Source organism: Eubalaena glacialis, chromosome 3, assembly GCF_028564815.1.
Source record: "Eubalaena glacialis isolate mEubGla1 chromosome 3, mEubGla1.1.hap2.+ XY, whole genome shotgun sequence".
In the NCBI taxonomy this organism is placed as follows: Eukaryota; Metazoa; Chordata; class Mammalia; order Artiodactyla; family Balaenidae; genus Eubalaena; species Eubalaena glacialis.
The window spans coordinates 129,581,861-129,604,134 of record NC_083718.1 but is presented as its reverse complement, the minus strand read 5'-3'; the positions used below and the strand labels follow the sequence as shown (position 1 = coordinate 129,604,134).

The 22,274-nt window shown below is 35.3% G+C and overlaps 1 protein-coding gene across 1 annotated transcript in view; it reads right to left on the bottom strand.

The window, feature by feature from the left end:
* SLC44A5 (solute carrier family 44 member 5) overlaps positions 1 to 22,274 on the bottom strand; it is a 367,788-nt gene that overhangs the window by 11,119 nt on the left and 334,395 nt on the right. Inside the window, exons 11-16 of the mRNA XM_061186439.1 lie at positions 21,467 to 21,598; positions 17,843 to 17,942; positions 15,714 to 15,806; positions 15,103 to 15,190; positions 14,340 to 14,602; positions 13,724 to 13,818 (exon numbers count right to left, since the gene is read on the bottom strand). Of these exons, the coding sequence (XP_061042422.1) occupies positions 13,724 to 13,818; positions 14,340 to 14,602; positions 15,103 to 15,190; positions 15,714 to 15,806; positions 17,843 to 17,942; positions 21,467 to 21,598 (771 nt within the window). The remainder of the gene's footprint in view (positions 1 to 13,723; positions 13,819 to 14,339; positions 14,603 to 15,102; positions 15,191 to 15,713; positions 15,807 to 17,842; positions 17,943 to 21,466; positions 21,599 to 22,274) is intronic.

The following is a 22,274-nucleotide window of genomic DNA, read 5'->3' as shown; positions in this document are numbered from 1 at the left end:
GGTGACACAGGAGGCTCTTGAACTTCCCTCCTCCCACAGATGCACTGAATGTACAGCTACACATGGAGCAATTTCCTCTGAGAGAAATCCAGAAACAAGCTGAGTGACTCCAACACATCAGGCAACTATGAAAATCCCACGTTGAAATGGTAGGAAAGGCTGAAACACACTCGCCATAAACTTTACCCCTGGTACAACACCATGCAGTCAGGACAATACACCCAACTCTCAGCTTCTCCCTGAGGAGTGAAGGGTTTGGGCAGCACATCAAGGATTCCAACTTTTAAGGCTCCCAACCAAGAGACAGACCCCCAAAACACTTAGCTCTGACAGCCAAAGGGGCTTGTTTCCACAAGTTCTACAGGACTATAAAAAACAAAGCAGTTCTTAACAGGCACATATGCTAGCAATCACTATACCGCCAGGCTTAGCAAAGGGGGAGCAGGCAAAAACGCCCATTTTCCAGTCTTTTCCTGGGAAGGGATTGACTGCGTACCTTACAACCTACTGCCTAAAATTCCGTCTTCTAGTTTGCACACTCTTGGAGCTAGCTGTGATCCTCCATGGACCCAGGGGGAGGAGGTCACCAACATCTCTTTGGAAGGAGCTTATACACCTGTGTGGTGCCCCAATTTCTGCAGCTGCTGCCCGAGTCATGGTCCCCCCTTTGTGTGGCTCTAATAGGGCTTGCACAAATGAGTCTCACAGGACTGTAGAAAACAAAGAATCCATTTTTAAATGGTAAAGGAATGCCCTCCCACAACCACCACTACCATGGCTATACATCCTGGCTCAGTGCAGAGGGTGCAGGCAAAAGCCACCTCCCAGTTTCTCCCTGACATGAGAATCTACATACTTTCCCAGCTGCTGCATAAGGGTTTAGCTTCTAATCAGCCTGCATCTAGGTTCTGACTGTGATCCTCCACTTTGGGACCCTGACAGGTCTAGGTACACCTTCAATTACTAAGAGCCACTAAACTAACTATGGTGGCTAGGACAATCACAAAGATTTGAGAGAACCAGAAGGTTGGGCTGGGTTGACTAATGAAGCTCATCTCCTACATGAGGCTATTCTGTCAAGTTGGGAAAGATGGCTGTTTTATCTAATTCACAGAAAGCAATACAGAGAGTCAAGAAAAAAAAAGAGAAGGAGAAACAAGGGAATACTTTCTGAATAAAAAAACAAAATATATTTCCAGAAACTGATATTTCTGAAACAGAGATAAGTGATTTAACCAATAAAGAATTCAAAATAATGGTCATAAAGATGCTCACCATGGTCAGGGAGAAATGCATGAACAAAATAAGAATTCAATAAAGGATAGAAAATATCCAAAAAAAAATCAAACAGAATTTATACAGCTGAAGAATACAATTGAACTGAAAAATTCAATAGGGGGATTCATAGCAGATTAGATCTAGTGAAAGAAAGGATTGATGGACTCCCTCTTGCGAGAGCACTGGAATCACAACTAACTGCTGAACAATCATTGACAGGAAGACACTGGAACTCACCAAAAAAGATACCCCACATCCAAAGACAAAGGGGAACCCAAAATGAGATGGTAGGAGGGGCGCAATCACAATAAATTCAAATCCCATAACTGCTGGGTGGGTGACTCACAAACTGGAGAACACTTATACCACAGAAGTCCACCCACTGGAGTGAAGGTTCTGAGCCGCACGTCAGACTTCCCAACCTGGGGGTCTGGCAATGGGAGGAGGAATTCCTAGAGAATCAGACTTTGAAGGCTAGCAGGATTTGATTGCAGGACTTTGGCAGGACTGGGGGAAACAGAGACTCCACTCTTGGAGGGCACACACAAAGTAGTGCGTGCATCGGGACCCAGGGGAAGGAGCAGTGACCCCACAGGAGACTGAACCAGACCTACCTGCTAGTGTTGGAGGGTCTCCTGCAGAGGTGGAAGGTGACTGTGGCTCACCATGAGGACAAGGACACTGGCAGCAGAAGTTCTGGGAAGTACTCCTTGGCGTGAGCCCTCCCAGAGTCCGCCATTAGCCCCACCAAAGAGCATGGGTAGGCTCCAGTGTTGGGTTGCCTCAGGCCAAACAACCAACAGGGGGGGAACCCAGCCCCACCCATCAGCAGACAAGCGGATTAAAGTTTTACTGAGCTCTGCCCACCAGAGCAACAGCCAGCTCTACCCACCACCAGTCCCTCCCATCAAGAAACTTGCACAAGCCTCTTAGATAGCCTCATCCACCAGAGGGCAGACAGCAGAAGCAAGAAGAACTACAATCCTGCAGCCTGTGGAACAAAAACCACATCCACAGAAAGATAAGACAAGATGAAAAGGCAGAGGACTATGTACCAGACGAAGAAACAAGATAAAACCCCAGAAAAACAACTAAATGAAGTGGAGATAGGCAATCTTCCAGAAAAAGAATTCAGAATAATGATAGTGAAGATGATCCAGGACCTTGGAAAAAGAATGGAGGCAAAGATCGAGAAGATGCAAGAAATGTTTAACAAAGACCTAGAAGAATTAAAGAACAAATAAACAGAGATGAACAATACAATAACTGAAATGAAAAATACACTAGAAGGAATCAATAGCAGAATAACTGAGGCAGAAGAATGGATAAGTGACCTGGAAGACAGAATGCTGGAATTCACTGCTGCGGAACAGACTAAAGAAAAAAGAATGAAAAGAAATGAAGACAGCCTAAGAGACCTCTGGGACAACATTAAATGCAACAACATTCGCATTATAGGGGTCCCAGAAGGAGAAGAGAGAGAGAAAAGACCCGAGAAAATATTTGAAGGGATTATAGTGGAAAAATTCCCTAATATGGGAAAGGAAATAGCCACCCAAGTCCAGGAAGCGCAGAGAGTCCCATACAGGATAAACCCAAGGAGAAACACGCTGAGACACATAGTAATCAAATTGGCAAAAATTAAAGAAAAATTATTGAAAGCAGCAAGGGAAAAATGACAAATAACATACAAGGGAACTCCTATAAGGTTAACAGCTTATTTCTCAACAGAAACTCTACAAGCCAGAAGGGAGTGGCATGACATATTTAACGTGATGAAAGGGAAGAACCTACAACCAAGATTACTCTACCCGGCAAGGATCTCATTCAGATTCGATGGAGAAATCAAAAGCTTTACAGACAAGCAAAAGCTAACAGAATTCAGCACCACCAAACCAGCTCTACAACAAATGCTAAAGGAACTTCTCTAAGTGGGAAACACAAGAGAAGAAAAGGACCTACAAAAACAAACCCAAAACAACTAAGACAATTGTAATAAGAACATACATATCAATAATTACCTTAAAGGTGAATGGATTAAATGCTCCAACCAAAAGACACAGGCTTGCTGAATGGATACAAAAACAAGACCCATATATATGCTGTCTACAAGAGACCCACTTCAGACCTAGGGACACATAAAGACTGAAAGTGAGGGGATGGAAAAAGATATTCCATGCAAATGGAAATCAAAAGAAAGCTGGAGTAGCGATACTCATATCAGATAAAATAGACTTTAAAATAAAGAATGTTACAAGAGACAAGGAAGGACACTACATAATGATCAAGGGATCAATCCAAGAAGAACATATAACAATTATAAATATATATGCACCCAACATAGGAGCACCTCAATACATAAGGCAACTGCTAACAGCTATAAAAGAGGAAATCGACAGTAACACAATAACAGTGGGGGACTTTAGCACCTCACTTACACCAATGGACAGATCATCCAAACAGAAAATTAATAAGGAAACACAAGCTTTAAATGACACAATAGACCAGATAGATATAATTGATATCTATAGGACATTCCATCCAAAAAAGCAGATTACACTTTCTTCTCAAGTGCGCATGGAAAATTCTCCAGGATAGATCACATTTTGGGTCACAAATCAATCCTCAGTAAATTTAAGAAAATTGAAATCATATCAAGCATCTTTTCTGACCACAACACTATGAGATTAGAAATCAACTACAGGGAAAAAAACGTAAAAAACACAAACACATGGAGGCTAAAACATACATCACTAAATAACCAAGAGATCACTGAAGAAATCAAAGAGGAAATCAAAAAATACCTAGAGACAAATGATGATGAAAACACGATGATCCAAAACCTATGGGATGCAGCAAAAGCAGTTGTAAGAGGGAAGTTTATAGCAGTACAATCCTACTTCAAGAAACAACAAACATCTCAAATAAACAATCTAACCTTACACCTAAAGGAACTAGAGAAAGAAGAACAAACAAAACCCAAAGTTAGTACAAGGAAAGAAATCATCAAGATCAGAGCAGAAATAAATGAAATAGAAACAAAGAAAACAATAGCAAAGATCAATAAAACTAAAAGCTGGTTCTTTGAGAAGATAAACAAAACTGATAAACCATTAGCCAGACTCATCAAGAAAAGGAGGGAGAGGACTCAAATCAATAAAATTAGAAATGAAAAAGGAGAAGTTACAACAGACACTGCAGTAATACAAAGCATCCTAAGAGACTACTACAAGCAACTCTATGCCAATAAAATGGACAACCTGGAAGAAATGGACAAATTCTTAGAAAGGTATAACCTTCCAAGATTGAACCAGGAAGAAATAGAAAATATGAACAGACCAATCACAAGTAATGAAATTGAAACTGTGATTAAAAATCTTCCAACAAACAAAAGTCCAGGACCAGATGGCTTCACAGGTGAATTCTATCAAACATTTAGAGAAGAGCTAACACCCATCCTTCTCAAACTCTTCCAAAAAACTGCAGAGGAAGGAACACTCCCAAACTCATTCTATGAGGCCACCATCACCCTGATACCAAAACCACAAAAAGATACTACAAAAAAAGAAAATTACAGACCAATATCACTGATGAATATAGATGCAAAAATCCTCAACAGAATACTAGCAAACAGAATCCAACAACACATTAAAAGGATCATACACCATGATCAAGTGGGATTTATCCCAGGGAGGCAAGGATTCTTCAGTATATGCAAATCAATCAATGTGATACACCATATTAACAAATTGAAGAAGAAAAACCATATGATCATCTCAATAGATGGCAGAAAAAGCTTTTGACAAAATTCAACACACATTTATGATAAAAATGCTCCAGAAAGTGGGCATAGAGGGAACCTACCGCAACATAATAAAGGCCATATATGACAAACCCACAGCAAACATCATTCTCAATGGTGAAAAACTGAAAGCATTTTCTCTAAGATCAGGAACAAGACAAGGATGTCCACTGTCACCACTATTATTCAACATAGTTTTGGAAGTCCTAGCCATGGCAATCAGAGAAGAAAAAGAAATAAAAGGAATACAAATTGGAAAAGAAGGAGTAAAACTGTCACTATTTGCAGATGACATGATACTATACATAGAGAATCCTAAAGATGCCACCAGAAAACTACTAGAGTTAATCAATGACTTTGGTAAAGTTGCAGGATACAAAATTAATGCACAGAAATCTCCTGCATTCCTATACACTAATGATAAAAAATCTGAAAGAGAAATTAAGGAAACACTCCCATTTACCATTGCAACAAAAAGAATAAAATACCTAGGAATAAACCTACCTAGGGAGACAAAAGACCTGTATGCAGAAAACTATAAGACAGTGATGAAAGAAATTAAAGATGGTACAAACAGATGGAGAGATATACCATGTTCTTGGATTGAAAGAATCAACATTGTGAAAATGACTATACTACCCAAAGCAATCTACAGATTCAATGCAATCCCTATCAAATTACCAATGGCATTTTTTACAGAACTAGAACAAAAAATCTTAAAATTTGTATGAAGACAAAAAAGACCCCAAATAGCCAAAGCAGTCTTGAGGGAAAAAAACGGAGCTGGAGGAATCAGACTCTCTGACTTCAGACTATACTACAAAGCTACAGTAATCAAGACAATATGGTACTGGCACAAAAACAGAAATACAGATCAATGGAACAGGATAGAGAGCCCAGAGATAAACCCACGCACCTATGGTCAACTACTCTATGACAAAGGAGGCAAGGATATACAATGGAGAAAAGACAGTCTCTTCAATAAGTGGTGCTAGGAAAACTGGACAGCTACATGTAAAAGACTGAAATTAGAACACTCCCCAACACCATACAAAAAAATAAACTCAAAATGGATTCAAGACCTAAATGTAAGACTGGACACTATAAAACTCTTAGAGGAAAACACAGGAAGAACACTCTTTGACATAAATCACAGCAAGATCTTTTTTGATCCACCTCCTAGAGTAATGGAAATATAAACAAAAATAAACAAATGGGACCTAAGGAAACTTAAAAAGCTTTTGCACAGCAAAGGAAACTACAAACAAGATGAAAAGACAATCCTCAGAATGGGAGAAAGTATTTGCAAACGAATCAACAGACAAAGGATTAATCTCCAAAATATATAAAGAGCTCATGCAGCTCAATTTTAAAAACACAAACAACCCAATCCAAAAATGGGCAGAAGACCTAAATAGACATTTCTCCAAAGAAGACATACAGATGGCCAAGAAGCACATGAAAAGCTGCTCAACATCACTAATTATTAGAGAAGTGCAAATGAAAACTACAATGAGGTATCACCTCACACTAGTTAGAATGGGCATCATCTGAAAATCTACACAACAAATGCTGGAGAGGGTGTGGAGAAAGGGGAACCCTCTTGCACTGTTGGTGGGAATGTAAATTGATACAGCCACTATGGAGAATAGTATGGAGTTTCCTTAAAAAACTAAAAACAGAATTACCATATGACCCAGTAATCCCACCTCTGGGCATATATCCAGAGAAAACCATAATTCAAAAAGACACATGCATCCCAATGTTCACTGCAGCACTATTTACAATAGCCAGGACATGGAAGCAATCTAAATGCCCATCAACAGATGAATGGATAAAGAAGATATGGTACATATATACAATGGAATATTACTCAGCCATAAAAAGGTATGAAATTGGGTCATTTCTAGAGACGTGGATGGATCTAGAGACTGTCATACAGAGTGAAGTAAGTCAGAAAGAGAAAAACAAATATCATATGTTAATGCATACATGTGGAACCTAGAAAAATGGTACAGATGAATCAGTTTTCAGGGCAGAAATTAAGACACCAATGTAAAGAACAATCGTATGGACACTAAGTGAGGAAAGTGGTGGGGGGGCGGGTGGTGGTGTGATGAATTGGGAGATTGGGATTGACATATATACACTAATATGTATAAAATGGATAACTAATAAGAACCAGCTGTATAAAAAAATAAATAAAAGAAAATTCAAAAAAAAAGAAAGAAAGGATTGATGAATTCAAAGACAAGGCAGTGGGATTCATCCAATTAGAGGAAGAAAAATTAAAGAGAATGTACTTTTTACATGTTACAGAGGTCCCAGGAGAAGAAAGAGAAAGGGGCTGAAAATATATTCAAAGAAATAACGATTTAAAACTTCCCTAACCTGGAGAAACAAAGAGACATCCAGATCCAGAAAGCCCAAAGAATATCAATGTAAAGAGATCCATACTGACTCACATAAAATTAATTTTCAAAAGTTAAAAGGTGGGTAAATGCAGCAGGAAAAAAGCAACTTCTTATATACAAAGGAATCCCCATAATACTATAAGCAGATTTTTCAGCAGAAAATTTGCAGGCCAGAATGAAGTAGAATGATATGTTAAAAGTGCTGAAAGAAAAATCTGCTGACCTAGAAACTCTATCTATGTGGCAAAGTTGTCCTTCAGAATTGAAGGAGAGGTAAAAGTTTTCCAGACAAACAGAAGCTAAAAGTTTATCACCAGTAGACCAGCCTTACAAGAAATGTTAAAGGGATTTCTTTAAGCTGAAACAAAAGGATGATTATTGGTAACATAAAAATATATGAAAGTATAAAACTCACAGTAAAGGTAAATATACACTTAAATTCAAAATACTCTAAAATTGTAATGGTGGTAGGTAAATAACTTAGAACTACAGTATAAAGGTTAAAGACAAAGTATTAAAAAGAACTATAACTACATAACTTGTTAATGGATACACAATATAAAAAGATGTAAATTGTGACATCAAAAACATTGTAGTATAAAATGTGTGTGTGTGGGTATAAAACATAGAGCTTTTGTATGCATTTGTAGTTAAGTTGCTATCAGCTTAAAACACATTGTTATAACTATAAAATATTTTATGTAAGCCTCATGATAACCACAAAGCAAAAACCTATAGTAGATACAAGAAAGGAATCAAAACATACCACTACAGAAAATCATCAAATCACAAAGGAAGAGAGGAAGAGAGAAACAAAAACTATAAAACAGCCAGGAAATAGTTAACAAGATAGAAACAGTAAGTCCATAGCTATCAATAATTACAATTAATTGTAAATGGACTAAATTCTCCAATCAAAAGATATAGAGTGACTGAATGAATTTTTTTTTAAAAGACTCAAATATATGCTACCTACAAGAGTCTCATTTCACCTTTAAAGACATACTTAGACTGAAAGTGAAGGATTAGAAAAAGATTTTGCAGGCAAATGGAAACCAAAAGAAATCAGGTGTACCTATGCTTATATTAGTCAAAATAGACTTTAAGCCAAAAGCTGAAACAACACACAAAGGTCATTATACAATGAAAAAAGAGTCTATTTATCAAGGGGATATAAAAATTATAAATATTTATGCACCCAACATTGGAGCACCTAAATATATAAAGCAAATATAAACAGATATGAAGGAAGAAATAAATAGCAATATAATAATAGTAGGGAATTTCAAAATTTCACTTTCAACAATGGATAGATCATCCAGACAGAAAAGCATTGGACTTAACTACACATTAGACTAGAAGGACTTAACAGACATTTACAGTACATTCCATCCAACCACAGCAGAGTACACATTCTTCTCAAGTACACATGGGACATTCTCCAGGATAGATCATATGTTAGGTCACAAAACAAGTCTTAATAAATGTAAGAAGTGTGAAATAATATCAAGCATCTTTTCCAAACACAGTGGTATGAAACTAGATATCAATTACAAGAAGAAAACTGGAAAATTCAACGTGTGGAGATTAAACAACATGCCACTGAACAACCAACAGGTCAAAGAATAAATCAAAAGGGAAATCAAAGAGTACCTTGAGACTAAAGAAAATGCAAACACAACATACCAAAATGTATGGAATGTAGCAAAGCAGTTCTAAGAGGGAAGTCCATAGCAATAAACACCTAAGTTAAGAAGAAAGATCTCAAACAACCTAACTTTTCACCTCAAGGAATTAAAAAGAAAAAAAAAAGAAGAAACTAAGTACAAAGATAATAGAAGGACAGAAATAGTAAAGATCAGAGTGGAAATAAATGAAATAGAGACTTAAAAATAGGAAAGATAAGTGAAAGTACCAGCTGTTTTTTTGAAACATAAAATTGACAAACGTTTCACTAGACCAACTGAGAGAAAAGGAGAGAAGACTTAACTTCAGAAATGAAAGAGGGGACATTACAACTGATACCACACAAATACAAAGGATCATAAGAGACTGCTAGGAACAGTCTTACACCAACAAATGGGACTACCTAGAAGAAATGGATAAATTCCTAGAAACATAGAACCTACCAAACTGAATCATGAAGAAATAGAAAATCTGAACAGATCAATTACTAGTAAAGATTTTGAATCAGTAATCAAAAACCTCCCAATGAAGAAAAGTCCAGGATCAAATGGCTTCACTTGTGAAATTCTACCAAACATTTGAAGAAGAATTAATACCAATTCTTCTCAAACTCTTTCAAACAATAGAAATGGAGAGAACATTTCCAAACACATTTTATGAGGCCAGCATGACCCTGATACCAAAGCCAGATAAGGACACTGCAAGAAAAGAAAATTACAGGCCAATATCCCTGATGAACATAAATGCAAAAATCCTCAGCAAAATATTAGCAAATTGAATTCAATACTAGATTAAAAGAATCATATACCAAGATGAAGTAGGATTTATTCCAGGGATGCAAGTATGATTTAACATATGCAAATCAATAAATGTGATGCTCCACATTAACAAAATGAAGGAGGAAATCATGATTACCTCAATAGATGCAGAAAAATTACTTGACAAAATTCAACCTCCTTTAGTAATAAAAACTCTCAATAAACTGGTTATAGAAGGCCTTAATATAATCAAGACCATATGTGACAAGCCCACAGCTAACATCATACTCATTGGTGAAAAGCCAAAAGCTTTTCCTCTAAGATTAGGAGCAACACAAGGATGCCTACTCTTGCCACTTTTTTCTTTTTCTTTTTTCTTTTTTTTTTTTTTTTTTGGCCACTTTTTTTCAATTTGGTACTTGGAAGTCCTAGCCAGAGCAATTAGACAAGTAAAAGAAATAAAAGGTATCCAAATCAGAAAGCAAGAAGTAAGACTGTCTCTGTTTGCAGATCACATGATATTATATATAGAAAACCCTATAATGTCCACCAAAAAAATATTAGAGCTAATACATGAAATCAGTAAAGTTTCAGGAAATAAAATCAATATACAAAAATCAGTTGTCTTTCTATACACCAACAACTAACTATTGGAAAGAGAAATCAAGAGTAAAATTTCATTTACAATTGCATGAAAACAATAAAATACCTAGGAATAAATTTAAATGAGGAGGAGAATTATTGGGTTGATGAAAAGTTTGTTCTGGTTTTGCCATGTTATGGAAAAACCCAAATGAACTTTTTGGCCAACCCAATATTTGTGCATTGAAAACTGTGAGCTGTAGACAAAAGAAATTGAAGAAACAAATAAGTGGCAAATATTCCATGTTCATGGATTGGAAGAATATTGTTAAAATGTTTGTAGTACTCAAAGTGATCTACAAAATTTCATGCAATCCCTATCAAAATTTCAATGTCATTTTTCACAGAAATAGAAAAACCAATCCTAAAATTTGTATAAAACCACAAAAGATCCAAATAACCAAAGCAATCAAGAAAGAATAACAAAGCTAAAGGCATTACACTTCCTGATTTCAAACTCTATTACAAAGCTATAGTAATCAAAACAGTATGGTATCAGTATGAAAATAGACACATAGATGAATGGAAGAGAATAGAGAGCCCAGAAATAACCCATGCAATATGGTAAATTAATTTTTGACAAAGGAGTCAAGAATATATAATGGGGAAAGGATAGTCTCTTTAATAAATGGTGCTAGGAAAACTAGACATCTACATGCAAAAGAGTGAAATTGGACCTTTATCTTACACCATACACAATAATCAACTCAAAATGGATTAAAGACTTGAAAGTAAAACCTGAAACCTAGAAGATTTTATAGTTGTAAGCTCCTTGACATTGGTCTTGGCAATGATTTTTTGGATTTCACACCAAAAGCAAAGGCAACAAAAGCAAAAATAAACAAGTGAGACTACATCAAACTAAAAAGCTTCTGCACAGCAAAGGAAACCATCAACAAATGAAAAGGCAACCTACTGAATGGGACAAAATATTTGCAAACCACATATGTGATAAGGAGTTAATATCCAAAATATACAACGAACTTATAGAACTCAACAGCAAAAAACACACAAATAACCCAATAAAAAATGGGCAAAGAACCTGAATAGACATTGTTTCAAAGAAGACATAAAAATGCCCAATAGGTGCATGAAAAGTGCTCAACATTATTATCAGAGATATGCAAATCGAAACCTCAGTGAGATATCACCTCATACCTGTTAGGATATCTCTTATCAAAAAGACAAGAGATAACAAGTGTTGGTAAGGATGAAGAGAAAAGGGAATTCTTGTACACTGTTGGTAGGAATGTGAATTGATTACTCCATTGTGGAAAACAGTACGGAGGTTACTCAAGAAATTAAAAATAGAACTACTATATGATCCAGCAATTCTAATTCTGTATATATAATTGGAGGAAACAAAATCACTATCTTGAAGAGATATTTGTACTCCAATGTTCACTGCAGCATTATTTACAGTATCTAATGTATGGAAACAACGTAAGTGTCATTAAATGGATCAACGGATAAATTACATTATATATACACAATGGAATATTATTCAGCCTTAAAAAGAAAGAAATCCTGCTTTTGCAATAACATGGATGAACCGGAAGGGCATTATGCTAAGTGAAATAAGCCACACAAAAACAAATATGCATGGTATTGCTCATACGTGGGGAAAAAATGTTGAATGCATATAAATAGAATAGAATGGTGGGTGCCACATGCTGGGAGTGGGAGAAATTGGGAGAGGCTGGTAAAAGGGTACAAACTTTCAGCTATAAGATGATTAAGGTATTAGGATCTAATTAGAACATGGTGAGTATAGTTGAGTATACTGTATTGTATAATTGAAATTTGCTAAGAGAGTAGAACTTAAGCATTCTCACCAAAAAAGGAAAAAATAAAAAAGGAAATATATGAGTTGGACAGATGTGTCCCACCTTAGATGTGGGAATCCTTTCACAATGTATATGTGTATTAAATCATCATGTTGTACACTTTAAAAATATTACAATTTTATTTGTCAATTATACCTCAGTAAAGCTGAAAAAAATTTACTTAATTTAAAAAATCCTTTGCCCATGTTGAAATAGGTTGTTTGTTTATTGTTGAGTTGTAGGAGTTATTTATATATTCTAAATATTAGTTGCTTATCTGATATATGACTTGCAAATATTTCCTCCCATTCTGTGGGTTGTCTTTTCACTCTCTTGATAGTGTCCTTTGATGCACAGACATTTTTTCTTTGATGAATTCTAATTTATCTGTTTTTTTCTTTTGTTACCTGTATTTCTGGTGTCATATTGTCATTAAAATGGTCATTAAAATAATGAAATCATCATTAAATCCAATGTCAAGAAGATTTCTTCCTTTGCTTTCTTCTAAGGCTTTTATAGTTTTAGCTTTTATGTTTAAGTCTTTGATCCATTTTGAATTAATTTATGTATATGGTGTAAAGTAAGGGTCCAAATTCATTCTTTTGAATGTAGATATCCAGTTTTCCTAGTAACATTAGCTGAAAAAAACTCTCCTTCCCCAATGAATAGTCTTATATGTGAGCATTTATTTTAGGGCTCTCTATTCGTTTCCAGGTCTATATGTCTGTCCTTATACCAGTGCCACACTGTTTTGATTACTGTAGCTTTGTATTAAGTTTTGAAATCAGGAAATGTGAGTGTTCCAACTTGGTTTTTCTGTTTCAAGATTATTTTGATAATTAATAATAAAATCTTTTAAAGTACAACCCAAGCGGAGTTTATGTGTTCGTAAACTGTATGTGTCATGTATGAAGATTTATGCCAATGGCCACATTTATATTTTAAGCCTGACCTGTCCTGAGCTCTAGACTTGGAACTGCCTGACATCTCCACCATGCTTCTCAATATTAACAGGTCAAAAACACAGTTTTAAATCTCTTCTTTGAAATTTCGTTCTACTGGTTTCCATATCTTAGTAAATAGCATCACACACTTTTACTCTATTTTACCACTGCTCCTCTCCCCACCCCCCACCATATTCCATCCCTCAACAAGTCCTATTGTCTTTTCCTTCCAAACATCTCCCCAATCTGACCACATCCATCCTTATTACTGTGTCCAAGTTACAGTCATTATGTCCCCCCCAACCCCCTGACCCAATCTATTCTATTCACAGAAGTCAGGAAGTCTGAGAAAAGATGAATTCTGGAATCTTACCTTTAAGACGTTTGTCCAAGTATTCTAGGATTAATCTAAACATTTGAACTACTGCAAGAATTAAAGATCCAAATGCTAGGGATCCTGTGTGATATCTGGGCAAAGATAAAATGAGAATAAAAGTTAAAATATTTTTACTATTAACTAAAAGGATGTTAGTTAATTTTTATTGGTAAAAGGGATCTGCAGAAGGATTGATAGGAAAGAGCTTCTTATACTCTCTTATTCAGATTGACAAAGGTCTCCATAGAGAATTTTAAACCATATACATCCGTTTTGTACTTCATCTACAAAAATGATACCAATAGCTGTCATCTTATGATGATTTTATGTTTGAGCTGAGCAATGAAGAAACACAAACAAGTTAGTCCTTGATCTTTAATTTGGTGCCCTCCCCTACCTCTTCTCTCCAGTAACCTTTTAGAAGGATATTGGCCTGGGTAGGGATTTTAAAACTGTGGCTATAAAACCAGACAAAGCCAGTGGACATCTATGAATCTTTAATTATACCTTTGACCTCAAGTACTTTGGAACTTGAATTATAAGCACAAGATTGAGTTATAAGCACACTAAACATAACTGGGAAGATAGGTGGAGGTTTCAGTGTGAAACTTACCTTATGGCTCGTCCAAATGCAGTAAAAAGTGGATATGGTGGGATGTCATCAGGTTTTTTCAAGGCCCAGTAATAAGAAGCAAAGGCACCAGCAAGGGCACACTGACCCAATGCAATGACAAAATTTATAAGCCAGAGAAAGATAAATAGATTGAATATCTGGAAGGTAGTGATATATTGATGGTACAGGCTCTTTCCACCATAGAAAGCAAAATGACACTGAGCCCCAGGGCAAGCTTTGGCAATTTCAGTTGTATTAAAAATCTGCACTCAGGAAAAAAAAAAAAACACAAATAATATAATATTAAGTGCTATTCCAAGATAATACCTTCCTTGCCTTCTCTTGTGTGGCCCCCAATTGCATATCTTGCTTTTTTCCTATTAGCTTCTGCTGTTATTTCTATTTTCTATAACATCACTTTATACAATTCTTTAATGAGCTCTGGAAAGTACCTCATTTTTCCATCGTATGTTCATCAGTCTGCATCCACTATAATTTCACATTTATTAGTGTTGTTGTTGACTGTGCCTGCTTCTTAGGTGTATGACAGGACAAGTGAGCTCAGGAAATAGCAGTGCTTTCTCTACATTCTGCCTACCGTTTTCAGTGCTCTCCTGCTAACACCTGACCCACCCTCCCCTTCTCTACAGTGATCCTCATCAATGCACATGGTCTCTATTTCAGGATGATTCCTACCACTACTGCTAGATGAAATACAGTAGAGTTCTGTATTGAAATAAATAAAAGAGTTTCTTTTACTTACCTCTGGATTACAGGTTTTATTTTCATGTTTACATTGCCCCTCTGGGGCTATGACTTTGTATATAGGTACCCCTGATGTAGCCAAGTAACTGAGTGAACTCTATTAAGGATAAATTATTTGCTGGTAGATTGAAAGTAAATGGACAAGAAAGTAATGCAAATAACTCAAAAGTCCACTGAAAGATTAATTTCAAAAAACTAATCTTTTAATAATTCATTCATTTTCAGACCCAGAGTAATATAACGTGGGTCAGCTGCACTGAGTGGCCCTTAAAAACAGTGAAATATAAAAAGAGATTTTTTTACATATTGCAAAGGAGGAGTACCACATGTGAAGACAAAATAAGACAAAATGTACCATGTGACCTATCTGAGGGGAAATTCAATTGGTACACTGAAACATTTTTAGAGCTTAGCAATCATAATCTCCATCATCATCATCACCATCATCATCATCATCATCATCATCATCATCATCATCATCATCATCATCATCTCAATTATATCTTTAGGATGTTCCTAGTCTTTCCCGTAGGGAAACAGACACAAACTCCTAGCTCCTGAATAGTAGTGTGTACCTGAGGTTTGAAGGGGTCAATTACCAAAGGATACACTGCTATCACAGCCCAGTAGGAAATGCAGATTGAGAGGAAAATGAAAGTTAAAACTGGATAAATTAAGGTAGTAGGGATGTATCCAATGGCTCTAAAATAAAACAAATAGTTGAAACTGAAAATGATCCAGTTATAATTTCTCAATTAAAATTTTATCTGTTAGAACTAGAAATAAGCCTTTGACTGAATTCATTCTAAGAACAGTGGTAATAACCATCAGCTCTTTTTTGCTGGTGTATACTTAGTTGGTTTTAAAATTTTATTTATTCATGTTTAGCAAGTTAGAGGCATTCTTTCAATGCTCATGTTTGATTCCTGCCAAAAGTTCCCCAAACCTTCTCCTCTTTGGTTATTTCTATCTGACGCATAAATATTTGATGCATTATAATCATGGTATTTCTCCCTTTTCCTTAGACTTTTAAAATTAGAGAGGACCTTGAAGATCATCTGATCAAATGTGAGAATCCATCCCTAATTTAAGAATCCCTTCTGAACTATCTTCAAAACATGTTCATTAGTCTCTGGTGATCTCATTGAGTGAAAGGAACTTACTTTGATATGACACAGCTTATTCTATTTTCTTAACAACCAAAGTATTAGAAAGTTCTTCCTTATCTGCCTGCACGTAATTCACATCCACTACCTTCTGGAGAAGAAATGACCACCTTTTCCATACAGCAACCCTTCAAGTAACTCATTATTCTTTTATTCTCCAGGGTAGTAATTCTTTTGACATTTCCTCCTAAGATATGGTTTCTAAAATATTCATATCCTAGTTGCCCTATAATCTTTTCAGCATATGATACTGAATTAACCCTATGCTGTTTGATATAGCCACTGAGAACTATGATGGAACTATTTCCACTCCTAATGCATTGACACATTTTAGATTCATTTTTGTATTTGTTACCTTCTCCACCTCACTATTTGGGCTATGCTATTCTCTCTTTTCCCCAGACACTGCTGTTGAGTGAATTATTGGGCATCCCTATGTTTACCCTGTATTCTCACGCCCATTTATTCCAGCTCTTATTTTCCCTTGAAAAAAATTATTAACCAGTCACAGTAGTAATTGCCCTTTAACACACACACACACACACACACACACACACACATTTAGAGGCATAGCAGTGGGATAAGTGAATTGTACAATATCATATTATTTAAGAAATAACCCAGAAAATCAGTAGTTTTCAGTGGCTAATGATAGGGCTTCAGTTATTGTGGGAAGGAGAGAGTTTAATTTAACAAACTGCTTGTTAATTATTTCAAACACTGGCTTTAGGTGGCACTATTATTATTATAGATGATGATTTTGTTAAAACAATCCTTAAAGGCTATTTAAAATAATTTGGTCCTTGGTCATTAACACCTCAGTTTCCATCGTTCTAAACAGAGAACATGTTACTTTGTAGTAACACTTTCCTTGCTGTTTCCATGCATTATTCAAAAGTTTTAAGTATTATCCTCAAGTGACCTTTTGGAATAGTTTAGAAACTGTAGGTGTTATTACCTCACAACATGAATTTTATGAAAAATTGTGTTTATTCTGTAGCATTTTAAAATAAAAATGGCTCTGGGTATAAAATGTTCCTGAATTGAGAGCTGTAGATACAAAACGTATAGTCTGGTAGTGCTAGGACCAATTATTCTGTCTACTGGCAAATTTTGTTACTTATACAAAACTAGCAAGAGCACATAATTGACTTTATAGAGTTATGGTGATTTAAAGTTCTGCAAATGATCTCAACCATTAATATTAACATATGACTCAGTATGGGAATAATATAACATAACTAACTTTTATATAGCACTTTCTCACTTACTTTCACATAAGTTATCCTCCTAACATATATTTGGTGTTAAAAAAAAAGTGCTAGTGCATAGAATACACGGGTTTTAGCTTTATTTTACCCTATGATAATTGAGGTTTGGGGATTTTGAAAGATTTGTTAGCATGAAGTTTTTAATATGTGGCAGAGTCTGAACTTGAACAAGTCTTCTTGAATGGAAAGCAGATTTAACAAGCCATCTTAAAGGGAAAATAGTCTGGGGCATCTACAAATAAGCAGTGACCGATATGACTGATTGATATACAGTATATGAGTTTCTCCATCAAGGCCTTACTTGCTCCCCTCCTTCAGCAGGGCAATGGAGATGCGGATTCGGTCCCTGAGGAAGATCAGCATGAGGATGATGAACACTTCAAGGATGCAGAGTATTATCACTTTAAACAGGGAAAAAAAAAAAAATAGTGTGCGATGCAAATCAATCCAAAAAGCAAACTTTCTCTGCAAAAGTTAGGACTGATCTTCATGATTATTTCTGCCAATTCTGACACTTCATAATTTAAGCAGTGCTACCTCTCCAAAAATGCCAGTTTTGGAAATTCGTTTTCAAAACCTCCCAGAAACGCTTAAAAAAATCTAGATTAAAACTTTTAGCTAGAGTTTAAACAACTCAGTTGGACAGGCTTCATTTTATCTATGGAAACATTTCACACCATTGGTAGAAATGAGAAAATAGGCATGGAAGGAAGGAAGGGCTGCTTTAGGCAACTCTATTTTAGATGTTTTCACTTTCACTCCTTTGAGTAAGAGAATCATTACAGAAGAAAAATTCTGGGCTACCTCCCCACTCACAATGCCTCTTAATTAATTGATCTTGCTGATGGACGGGGTGGGTTCTGAGATGCCACATTTTAAGTTTCACACTCCACCTATCATGGCTGCCATTGATGAAATCAAGAGTGTAAACCCAACCCAAGTTGTGTCATAAAAGTCTCAGAATTAGAATTAAGGGTATCTAGTTCAGTTTTGAATTGAAGTTTATAAACCTCTTGAACTAAGAGTTATACACATTTAATAAACTGTGTAAAACCCATCTTTATGTGAAGTAAGTGAACCTGCAAAGAAAGAATAAAATGTATATGTGTGAAGAAAGAGAGCAAGTGGAGGAAATCTTGGCTCCTTTTTGGATTTTTGTTTTCTGGATCCACATACACTTGAAAGTCCAGCTGCTTTTCTGCCACTTTGAGTTTGGTGAGACACTTCTATATTCTTAGAATAAATACCCCTGCCTTGCCTCCAGCTTGTTCCTTTGTTTCTTTTTACTTAGAGCCAAACAGTCCTAATTACTATATTTCCTCAATTCTAAGACATGCCTTCAATTTAGTAATATCCTTTTAGGAAAAGTAAAGAAATCCTTTATTAAATGTCTATTCATTGATTATAAAATGCATCCTGACCTCAGAGATGTTAAAAAGTGAAAAGGTGTGGATCCTAAATTAAGGAAATATAGTACTGCTAATAACAAAATCTGAAATTATAAAAGAAACTTAATGGAAAGTTAAATTAAATTCCTACCCATGAAAGAATCCGTTCTAACATTCTTGCTAGATAGTTATTCCGCTCATGTCTGAACACTTCCAGTGATAGGGCACTCATTATTTCATTCTGTTGTTATACCACTGAGATTCGGATGATAAATCACACTTCAGCTAGTATCTCCAAGTAAGTAGAAATCAGTTAACCCAGAGATGTGGGAGGATCTTAGTAATGTATCATCTCGCTACTACATCTTCTTTTAGTTAAACGATATATTTGTTTTTATGCAAATTTGATTCTCTTAAAACTAAACTGAGTCCAAAATTGTGGAGTATAGCCATATTAACCTAAAATCATTATCTTCTTTGGACAAACTTAAGAATATGAAATATATCAGTCACTTTATGTTCTGAAATTGCATTGAAAAAGAACATTGCATATTAAATTTGTACCTTTACAAAATTACATATTTTAAATGGTTATATTAGAGAAATTTAACTGTCTTTTGAATTTATATATTATATTCCCTCCTTTTGTTTGAGCAAGAGCAAACAATAGAAACATATTTTTTGAGCCCCTATAGAGAAGCTGGTATAAATCTAACTTTACCAAGGACGCTGGGATAATTAATAGAAATGAGAATAGAACCATCTCCTAACTCAATCCAAGACTCATAAAAATTATAATTTTTGCATGTATAACTGCATATTTTTAGTGCTTCTGTCAATTAGTATAATTTCATATGTATACCCTTGTCTCTGGTGCCTAGGATTTCATCAAACACAGAGCAAGTAATCAATTAATGTCTGCTAAATGCGTTGTGAAAGCTAACACTCATTTGAGGAAAGATAAGTATTGCTAGGCTTGAAAATAAAAGCAAGCTCTGTTTTTTCCTCAAAGTACCTCTCAACTTTTCCAATGGCATATTCTGATCATCTCAATGCTTTTTGTGTTGAAGGTCCTTAAGAGACAGCAGCGGGATGACCATAGAACCTGTACCTAAGATCCATCTGAGAGTAAAACTAGAGGTTTCAATACATAATGGATGAGATTTGTCATCTTTAGAAATGACAGATAACAGTAAGTGGACTGCTGAGGAGATATGGAATCACTCAAATTCAGAAAAAGTAATGAGGATGTAAGTTCTAAGACGCCTGATTTTTATAGTTAAAAAAAATGGCTATCAATGAAGTTCTTCTGAAACATATTTGAAAAGCTAATGTGTTATGTGAAGGGAATTAGCTGCATGAGGGCTAGAAATGGGAACCCAAAGAGCAAGAATTTGGCATTTTGATCTAGCACTATCCAAGGAACAGAGAAAAACTGAATTTGGCAGACAAAGGAATCTGTTGGGGGCTTCTGTGCAGCAGGGCTAGGTCATCAGGCTTGGCATGAGCCTGAAGAAAACATCTCTCAGGACTATCCAAGGGTCTCTGCTAAAAAACTTTCTCATTAGTAATCTTATTCCCCATATGCCTTGACCCCAGGAAAGCAGTGTCCTAGGTGGGATATATGTCTGTATTCTGGTCACAGAGAGAGTACCCTAATAGTTTTAATGAATAAAAAGGCACTCTGGTGGCATGTTGTGAGCCTGTCCCTGATGACTTTTGGGTGAAGTGGCAATATTAAGTTTTCAGATTTATCGTGATGGGATCCATGCTGGAATCATGATACTCTCCAAGATACTGTCCCCCTCTTAGGCTACCTCTGGGCTCCTTACCAGGCATCCTCAAACTTGTCTTCCCTGTCTCTCTAACTTCAACAATATATGAAGATGAAATATTTTTAAAGCACCATGTAATTATAGATCATCTTTAAAATCTTGAATAAATAACATGAATCTCTGTAAAGTGCAAGGAATAGTATTATAAAACCATTCTAGAAATATAGGATTAAAGCCATCTCTGAAATCATCTAGCTTTTTAAAATTTTGTTAATATTACCCTTAACTAACTGAATCTAAATAAACATTTCAAAAATGTAAATTTCTTTTCAGTTACTTATTATTCCAATTCTATAACAAGTTGTTTAAAAGTCCTGCTATGAAAAATTTGTTGTTTCTTATTTTTCTTTTTCCTTTTTCTATTTTTAAAAACAAGTTTGAAAAATCAAGCATTTTTTTCCTTTTAAAATACCTTTCTTGGATATCAGATTAATGGCTATAAACATCTATATCCAACCCATTTTAAGTTGAAGGCAAATAGCTTGAGATCATTGTAAAGTAACATTTTCCTAGATTATATAATAAATTCCCCTCAATGACTCTTCCATTTATTGTAGCTAGTATTATTATAGACACACTTATTTTAATGACGTTAGCAATAAGTATATTTAACAAGTTATACCAACCCAAATTTTCCTTTACACAAAAAGATGCTTTCTTGTTATTACAATTTTAACAAACAAGTTTTTAAAATCCACTCACTAAATGCGAACCATGTTTGTTTCAGTTGAAAGTACATGCTTATATCAGTCTGAATCCCGATGTGATATACAGTTAAGTGAGAATTTGGCTGTCCCTGAAGACTGCTGTATTCCCGGTAACAGTGCCATATTCCTTGAAAAGGAGAGAAAAGTAAACTAATATAAAATGTTATTTTCTGAAATATAAGCTATACACTTATAACACATATCTACATGAAATTGATCAGCATGGTCATTTTTACAAAGGCAAAATTCATATTTCACATTAAATATTTTATGTGCATCTAATAGTCTAAATGTGCTATTGTATTCAATATAAATGTTTTCAGTATTTGTCTGGATGACTGTGGCAACATCTGGCTTTAAATGACCTTTTAACTAGAAACAACCTTAATGTCCATCAATAGCGACTGGTTAAAAAAATTATGGTATATTTGTACAGTAGAATACTGCATTTCCATATAAAGAGCAGAAAGTGTAGTGTTAGTGAATGATCACTAGATGTTTTGTTAAGTGGAAAAAAGAAAAGTACAAAATGATATAAAAATATGCTATAATTCATACAAGAAGTAAGAACTATATATATTTTCTTATACACACGTAAAGTATCTCTGGGAGGATACATAGAAATACAATATTTTTTGCTTCCAGGGCGGGAAACTTGGTGACTAAGGAATAGAATGAGAAGGAAAATTTTCACTGTATAAACTTTTTATCTTTTAACATATAATCTATTTAAAAAGCAAATTTAAAAAATCATTTAAGTTGAAAAAAGCCCTTGTGAAATCTTTTTGATGGTGAAGGAATGT